This window comes from Salvelinus sp. IW2-2015, unplaced genomic scaffold (genome assembly GCF_002910315.2).
Source record: "Salvelinus sp. IW2-2015 unplaced genomic scaffold, ASM291031v2 Un_scaffold3585, whole genome shotgun sequence".
Taxonomy (NCBI): domain Eukaryota; kingdom Metazoa; phylum Chordata; class Actinopteri; order Salmoniformes; family Salmonidae; genus Salvelinus; species Salvelinus sp. IW2-2015.
Window position 1 is genome coordinate 6370 of NW_019944863.1, and position 9118 is coordinate 15487.

Consider the following 9118-nt stretch of genomic DNA (forward strand, 5'->3'; position numbering starts at 1 on the left):
CATTGTCAGTTACAATCAGGGTAATTACCACACCTGAAGGTGTTATGCAATTGGGTAGCTTTGACAATCAAATGGATGGGTATTAAAACGCATGCAATTACAATGCGTAATGACGCGTAATGGCTGCTTTGGCACTGTTGGAAGATTTGGCGAATGGAAGAATTCGGAGAGCGACTTTTCAGTGAACAGCAAGATCTACTGGCCAATGATAAGGAGTAGCTTATGAGCTGGTTCCGATTACCAAGCGCTGTTCTCTTGGATCTCTGTGCTGTAGTGGGCCCAGCTTTATAGAGAAGCACCTGCAGAAACCAAGCCGTGCCTGCACTTCAACTCCTTGGCAACCTCGTTAATAGCGTTGGTGTCTCTGCGTTTGCAGGACTGCATCTGTGAGGACACGGCCGCTGGAGGGTTGGGACGCACAAGGTGCAGTGGAGACGCCGGGGCTGGGCGCACTCAGCTCCTGCTCAGCAGCACCACCGACCCCGCTGGAACACTCAGCTCCCGTGCCGCAGCGCCACCAACCCCGCTGGAACACGCAGCGACTAAAAACAATAGAATGAGTAAATGTTTAAACAACTTGAATGCGTCTGGTTCATTATTTTTAAACGTGTGAATACTATTTACATACCTGGYTCATCCGGTGCGTCTTGCATGTCCGTGTCCCCCTCCGTCACTACTCGGGAGGGATTCCCCTATAATACTGGCAAGTCGCTCATCAAGGGGGTTGAGTTCCGGTGTCCCCTTTCCTTCCGCCGCCCGTGGCACAAACACTTTGTGTAAGGCTATGCACTTTTTGGCCTCCACTTTTGTCGGACCACTTTTTCATTTCTGAGCCAGCAGCATTCACAGCGTCCGCCACATGTAATGCCCACAATGTGTCCACCAACCATATATTTTCTTGCTTCACCTCCCTACAAGAACTTCCATTTCACACTGGGTGAAATGCTGCTTTTTATTGCTTTTCTGTCGAGATTTGTTGTCACGCAGTCAAACCTCGCTCACGTGCGCCAAATTTCGAGTTGATTGTGATTTATAACGGGAAACCGGCGTGGACGTGCATACGTACTGTTTTAAATCAGAATATTTTGTGTGTAAGCACTTTCTGTGTTACCTTTTAACGTGAATCCTCCGCCCAGTTTATAAAATTAGGCTCTGGTCTGTAAACTGTTTCCTCCTGGATACAGTAAGAGTGAAATAAATGTTCTGATTGGTTCAAGTCTAGGTAATGCATGTTCAGCAGTAGTATCTGTAAACGAGAGGAAGGACCAGCACGAGTTGTCAGTGCCTTGTTCTCGGCAGAGTTCTACCGCACCTCACGAACTGAGAGATGAACTTCTGTGTGGCTATCGTCGTTCTCACTGCGGTCGTCTGCACTTCGGCAGAAAGTAAGTCTTTTAGTGATTTTAAAGCAATTTAATTAGGGCTAGGGTCATATTAATTTATTCAAGGTACTGGGTATATGAAGTGTGGTAACGGTTTAAAATAGACTTTGAACCAGTATTTGGTTCAATCACTTTGTAAAGATTGAAGCTGATGTTAATGATTTGGTGTATTATCACTCAACTGAACGAGTATGTTATCTGTTTGGGTTCCAGTTCCCATGAGACCGTCTATGTGCTGGGCTGTCTTGAGAAGACAAAGGTGGAGCGGAGGCAGCGCTTCAGGTGGATGGGGAGAAGTGATATATGCTGACTTCCAGAGTGACAGGAAGTTTGGACATTGCCTGAGTCCTGGGGCCATTCCAAGCTCTACTGTCCGTAACTTCCTACAAGAATGCCGTTAAAGGCAGACGATTGTGTCGGGATGCCTTGGCTCTTTGGATATTAGAAGAAAAGGGTCCACCTGAGGTAAAAGGTAGAGCAAATCAACTTTTTGACAATAATTAAAACGAAGATGAAGTGACATTTTTGGTGAAATAATAAGTGACAAAAATGCCTATGTATTACAGTGAGAGATTGATTTTTAAAGCTAGTGGTTGTACCCCCCCCCCCCCCCCAAGATGCCCCTGAGAGCACCATCTACCCCAGGGATGAGGAGAGTGGAGAACACCCTTATCTGCTTTGCCAATCATTTCTACCCCCCGCCTGTCAAAGTCAACTGGACCAAGAATGGCCTGGAGGTGACTGAGGGAGCGTCTCTCAGTCGGTACTATCCTAATGAAGATGGAACGTTCCACCAGCTCTCCAGCCTGAGTTTCACACCACAGGAGGGGGATGTCTATGCCTGCACTGTGGAGCACACAGCCTTGGAGGACCCCAAAACCAGGTTCTGGGGTGAGAAACTGTTTCTCTAAATAGGGTATTTATTAAATTATCTTGGGTCTTTAGAAGCCGCTCAGATATAAGAAAATCTGAAACTCAGGGTAATGTTTCCTCATGAACTATTGCCACTGTAATATATAATAGTTGAAAGATGTATTTCTTCAATGATTTGATGGCACCGCTCTCCTCTTGTCCCCCAGAGTATAAGGTATGTGAGGTGAGTGGGTCCAGTGCTGGTCCTGCTGTATTCTGTGGAGTGGGCCTGACGCTGGGACTGTTGGGAGTGGCTACCGGAACATTCCTGTACGTCAAAGGACAACAGTTCAACTGAATTGTGACATATATGAAATTTAAAAAATCCTCTTTTGCAGTTGTAGGTAAACAATGGGACAAAGAATTAGTGGCATACCGCAGTTTCATATTTTTTGTTGAGGGGGGAAACCGTTAACTTTGTACAATTTTACACATTTTGCCATGGGGCAAAGAAAAATATGCAGTTTTATAACTAATCTCATGCTATTTTACACATCTTGCCATGAGGCTGAGAGAAAATGTTGCTGTTTTAAAGCTAATTTCCTGCAATTCTACACATATTGCCATGGGACAGAGAGAAATGTGCATTTTTAAGCACATTTCCTGCTATTCTACACATTTTGAGAGAAAATGTTGAAGTTTAGCAGCTAATTTCCTGTCATTTTAAACATTTTTGCCATGGCTTATGACATGTTCATATGTTATCTGGGGAGGGGGGGGGGCTGACCTCCAGGGGGTCCCCACCTTTTCTTTTGGAGGGGGGGTTGAGGCCCCAGAGGTGGGGGGTGTGTAGTACGCCAGTGCAAATAATATTATTAACTACTCTGTAACAGTTCAATTTTTTTCCTGTCAATAAAAATTTACATATTTTTCGGAACAATCAAAGGTATCATAAATATGCACCCAACCTGAGACGTTTTACAATAATAGACACATGAATGGATCGCATTCATTAATTGTTCCCGTCTACATTGTACACTGCAAGTGGGTAATTCCCCCTCCGTCATCAATTGTAGATCACAAACTTGAATGTCATTTCACCATTTAATACTAACTATCAGTTGTGTGGTAAATAGGAGGAAGTATGAAGTATTTATACAATGTACTGAAACTGTGAGAAGTGAGTGAGAATGGGAGAGCATGTCTGAGCTATTGTGGGACCAATACCATAGAAACCCAAACAAGACTGTAAAGTAGTAGGTTGGTAATATTTACACACAGTGACCGGAATAAGAGTTTATGTATGCAATAATTGGTATGGGACTTTGCCTGGTGTCAAATCAATAATCATAAACAGGGTTGGGAGTTACTTCTTAAATGTAATCGGTTACTAGTTAAGTGTCAAATTGTAATCCGTAGCGTAACTTTTGAATTACCCAAACTAACAGATTACGTTCAGTTACTTTTGTAATACTTTCCCTTTTAAAGAGGCATTAGAAAAGACAAAGGATCCATCCAACACATTTGGTGTGTCATAGTGGTCTCTGACTGTGGTCAAACTCGCCAGGAGGACAAACTTAAACTTGCGCAATTTTTCAACGCTGAATTGAATGAAATTGAGAAAACAAAGTGTCAATGTATTTTTCACAAACATCCTTTCTGAATTTAAAAGTAATTCAAGAAGTAATCTAGTTTTTCAAAAGAATCTGTAATTTGATTGCAATATTTTAGCTGGTAATGTAATTGCACATCACATGAATTGCAGTGCTTTGTGATATGCTTAGCAAGAGAGAGCATAGCAATATTATAACAAATGACTTCCTGAAAGACTTTAGAGCTGTTCGCTACTGGACTGACATTGGTCCATCCAACCTGATTCCTCATTCTGTTCTGTTATAGACACAGGCCAACAATAACCACATAGAGACACAGAAGAGGGTATCGAACTCTGTTCTCGCTCTGAGAAGTAAATGTATGTACTGAATCTCTCGTCCATCCACCTATTGCTTCTCTTCCCTCTCTGTCTGGAGTAGGTAAGTAAAAATCTGCTCCTGTCCTATAGATGTGTGCAGGTTTGACAGGAACCACAGAATGACTTTGAATTGATCCTGTCCTATAGATGTGCAGGTTTGACAGGAACCACAGAATGACTTTGAATTGATCCTGTCCTATAGATGTGCAGGTTTGACAGGAACCACAGAATGACTTTGAATTGATCAAGATACACAAAGTCAGTCCAAAGTCTCAGTTATCGTCTTGAGCTTTGCAAAATGACTGCCATTATAGACACTTGTAGTGGTGAGATAGTCAACATGAATCCTGTTGTTTATGGTCTCTGTACAGAGAGACTGAAGTGATTGAAGTCCAGTGGTGGAAAAAGTACCCAATTGTGATACATGAGTAAAAATATAGATACCTTTTTAATAAAAAGTTACTCAAGTAAAAGTGAAAGTCACCTAGTAAAATACTACTTCAGTAAAAGTCTAAAAGTATTTGGTTCTGATTATACTTAACAAGGTAAATGTAATTTCTAAAATATGCTTATATCAAAAGTAAAAGTATAAATCATTTCAAATTCCTTATATTATGCAAAGCAGACGGCACCATAACATGTACAGATATCCAGGTGCGCACTCCAACACTCGGACATCATTTACAAATTACGCATTTGTGTTTAGTGAGTCTGACAGATCAGAGGCCACGTGTTCTCTTGACAAGTGCGTGAATTGGACCATTTTCCTGTTCTGCTAAGCATTCAAAATGTAACTAATAATTTTGGGTGTCAGGGAAAATGTATGGAGTGAAAAGTACATTCTTTCTTTAGGAATAACTCCAGTATGTATTGATATAATTTCACAGGATTTGTTTTTGGACAGAAGCTGTAGAGATTGGTAAGAAATGGCATTTCTGTAGCCAAATATCTTATTCATCCATTTTTTGTTTTTTTTAAACATTATATGACCTGGTATGATGGTGGGTTGATCAGTTATACAGTTTAAAGCTGTTTTTGCTGGGGGTTTTGCCCAAATTTTACTTTTAAAGTAACTGTCCAGTGTTTCCAGATTTCTATGAAATATGATATATAATTAATTACAATAAGTGTGAAATCGTTTTCCATACAGTTTTTTTCCTCCTCRGGAGGATGACATCATCGTCTATGAGAAAATAGCAAGCATTTTTAAACCGTCTGTTTGAGTTTTTTTTTTTTTTCTCCAATTTATGCTTTGGCCACAAATACGAGTTAACAGTATGAGTTAACAGAATATTTACTTTTAAAAGTGAGATTTTCACTGGACAGTTACTATAAAATAGCAACATTTTCTCTCAGTCTCATGTCAAAATGTGTAGAGTAGCAGGAAACCTGCTTTAAAACTGAAGGGAAAAAATCTGAAGAATAGCATGAGATGAGCTATAAAAGAGCATTTTTTTCTCTGCCCAAAATGTGTAGAATTGCAAGAAATTACCTGTCAAACTTCAAAATTGTCTCTGATTCATGACAAAATGTGTAGAATAGCAGTATAAACCTGCACATTTTTCTCTTAGCTATTTCCCCCCAAATTTGTTATCCCTAAAAATGATATACATTTTTTTCTTTGGGGGGGGAGGGCCTTCAACTTTCCACTTATACTGTGTTTTCAAAATACCCTCCTCATATATCCTCAAAATAACCCTCAAGAGAGGCATAATAAGTCATGTCAAGCTGTGTAGAATCGCAGGAAATGCATTTTAAAATGTTCAAAAACATTGCAGGGGAGGACCCCTGGACCCTGTCTGCTGCCCCCCCCACCCCCCAATATCTACACACAATTTCACCCTTGTTTTAAGTATATAGTGGCCAAAGTGTGTCATCCTCTGTGTTCTTGTAATCGTGCACTAAACATGTGTGTATTTTGATAAATAATTATCCCATCTTATATTTCTATAGACAAAGATACGTAAAGAGTGAAATCCACAGAATGTATTTGTTTTCTCTGGTTTGTTGATCAGATGATATTATGAAAGAAGAGAAACGAGACCTCCAGATATCATCTGTTTGTGACTGTTTATTTGACAGATGGCTATTTTGACGCTTTGAGATAGGTGTCGGTTCAGCTCTGAGGATCCCCGTGATATTAAGTTTCTGCTGCAGGTCTACGGCAACAAGAAGTTACTGGGACAATACAACAGCACAACAGAGAAATGTACAGTCTACACACAATGGATGAAGAACTTCACTGAAACGGCCTGCAAAGGCCCTGCTTTTCTGGCCGCGAGGAGAGAAGAAATGAAGAAATACTGCAGCAGCAACGTTCCTGTGGTGTATGGGTACTTACTAGATAAGGCAGGTGAGTGTATGAGTACATACTCAATGGTAAGTGATAAGGAGGAGTACATACTAGATGGTAGTGATAGGAGGAGTACATACTAGATGGTAGTGATAAGGAGGAGTACATACTAGAGTAGTGATAAGGAGGAGTACATACTAGATGGTAGTGATAAGGAGGAGTACATACTAGATGGTAGTGATAAGGAGGAGTACATACTAGATGGTAGTGATAAGGAGGAGTACATACTCGATGGTAGTGATAAGGAGGAGTACATACTAGATGAGATAGATGAACGTCATGAAAAGAGCATGAGGTGAGCCTGAAGAGCCCAGTATGTTCTTCTCTCTCCAGTTGAGCCCTACATCAGGCTGAGGTCAGTAGAGCCGTTCAGTACCAGACACCTGGCCATGCTCGTGTGCAGCGCCTACGACTTCTACCCCAAACCCATCAGAGTGACGTGGCTGAGGGACGGACAGGAAGTGACCTCAAATGTGACTTCCACAGAGGAGCTGGTCAATGGGGATTGGACCTACCAGATCCACTCGCACCTGGAGTACACACCCACACTGGAGAGAGAATCACCTGTATGGTGGAGCACTTCAGCCTCACTGAGCCCAAACTGTATGACTGGGGTAAGTGTGTGTGTGTATGACTGGGGTAAGTGTGTGTGTGTGTGTGGACTTGGAGTGTCTGAATGAGATACGAGTGCTTGGGAGGGAGGTTTATAAGTCTATTTATTATAAGATGTATGTCTTAATTGTTTGTGTAATTACAGACCCCTCCATGCCTGGTCCTGAGAGGAATAAGATGGTGATCGGGGCCTGTGGGCTGCTGCTGGGGGTGGTCTTTATAGCAGCTGGACTGATCTACTACAGGAAGAAATCTACTGGTGAGGAGACACAGGCTATTCTATGTCAAAACAACCAAATACTTTTCAAGTCCAAATTTGAAATGCAACTTTATCTTTTTCGTTCTTTTCAGAAGGACGAGTGTTGGTGCCGACCATGGCGCTGCTAGAAAGTTATGGCACCATCTAGTGGTTCACACCAGTCTGCCTTCTGAAGGTTGTGATTGGTACCCAGACTAATTAAGTGGGTTAGGTCTTTTTAGCTAACATTCCACTCCCTGTTGCCTTTTCCGTGCCATATGTCAAGGAGGTCAAGTAGTGGAATGTCAGCTAAAAAGACTGGTACCCAGACTACCACTTAATCATTCCAAGCATAATGTCTTCTCTGTCTCCCAGGCCTTTTGCATTGGAGGAGAGGAGAGGTTGCAGCCAGAAACTCCCAAGACCCTTCTATGGGGATCAGAATCACGGCATTCAGATCAACAGTTTACCACCGAGTGGCCAACTTGATCAAATCTATGTCCACATCCTGTGCGTCTGAGACGTTAGATCTATGATATGATTTTGTAAGGTATTTTCAGATGTGACAAACAAGATTGGTTTATGGAATTGTTCTTTCTTAGGTTTTGATTCTAATTCTTGTTTCTATTGGCAACTGATGTTATTGATAACTTGGCTTTGTCTTTTATTAAAATAGTTTTATTTAGCAGTTTTCATTTGTTTGGGTATTTGTTGATAGATTCGCAAGGGGTAGGCTATATTTAACCAATAAGGTCCAAGGAGGTGTGGTATACGGCCAATATACCATGCCAACGGGCTGTTCTTTTGTACGACACAACGCTGAGTGCCTGGATACAGCCCTTAGCAGTGACACATTGGCCATATACCACAAACCTCCAAGGTGCCTTATTGTTATTATAAACAAGTTACCAACATAAATATTACTGTAAACAAGAAATGTTGCATTATACCCGTAGTTCAGGTCACGTTCCACTGCTTAGACGCTGCCAGATCTTACAACACCTAGATAGGTATTTTACCTTTCAGCTAACCACATATGTTATAGCAATCTGTCAGTCGATGACACAAGTCGATGGACACAGTTGACAGTCGATGACGTGGCATGCAACCGTTGGTTGATTCATGCAACGTCTAAGCAGTGGAAAGCAACCATACTGTCTGATATTCCACGTCTTTCAGCCAATCAGCATCCAGAAGCCAAACTACCCAGTTTATAAATGTCTATATTAGTGAAAGGCTATAAGTCAAATTACTTCCTCTCATGCTTTCCCTTCCTTCATGGACACTTATGCAAAAACATAAATAATGAAAGCCATTTGAAAGTAAACATCCTCCATATTGTTTTCACTCATCCTTTGCTTTCAGATCAGGGGGAATCAAGGAAAGGAGGCTAAGACACAGGAAAGGAGGCTAGACTAGGACACAGGAAAGGAGGCTAGGCTGGACATAGGAAAAGAGGTTAGGCTAGGTCACAGGAAAGGAGGCTAGGACACAGAAGTCTAGCACCAGCAGACACTCCGTGCCAGAGATTGGTTTGCGTTCCAGGTCATCTTTTTTTTTGCAGTCATAGATTGCTCCATAAGATTGCTGTATCTTATTCATGTGGTTTCTGATCCTTTCTACAGCTCAGACGTTGTGAGAATGCTCATCTACAAAGCGTGACTGCAAAAAAAGATGACATACAAGTTGGAAGACAATTTGAAAGTAAA

The 9118-nt window shown here is 41.6% G+C and overlaps 2 protein-coding genes across 3 annotated transcripts; both read left to right on the plus strand.

Moving 5' to 3' along the window:
• The first annotated feature begins 1581 nt into the window (after positions 1 to 1581).
• On the plus strand, positions 1582 to 2999 carry LOC112076121 (H-2 class II histocompatibility antigen, A-K alpha chain-like). 2 transcript variants are annotated; one of them, XM_070441201.1, is made up of 3 exons: positions 1582 to 1854; positions 2000 to 2273; positions 2462 to 2999. In XM_070441201.1, exons 2-3 carry the CDS (start codon positions 2000 to 2002, stop codon positions 2590 to 2592), a joined length of 405 nt encoding a protein of 134 aa, XP_070297302.1. In that variant the 5' UTR covers positions 1582 to 1854; the 3' UTR covers positions 2593 to 2999. The 2 variants fall into 2 exon arrangements, with proteins under 2 accessions (XP_070297302.1, XP_070297303.1); XM_070441202.1 differs by having other exon boundaries at positions 1582 to 1847.
• Positions 3000 to 6342: 3343 nt separating this feature from the next.
• LOC112076114 (H-2 class II histocompatibility antigen, E-S beta chain-like) lies at positions 6343 to 9026 on the plus strand. The gene is given in 6 exon segments (XM_024142998.2): positions 6343 to 6559; positions 6893 to 7102; positions 7105 to 7173; positions 7317 to 7430; positions 7523 to 7605; positions 7785 to 9026. Coding segments are annotated over 5 exon segments (573 nt in total). The 5' UTR covers positions 6343 to 6435; the 3' UTR covers positions 7579 to 7605; positions 7785 to 9026.
• The last annotated feature ends 92 nt before the right edge of the window (positions 9027 to 9118 follow it).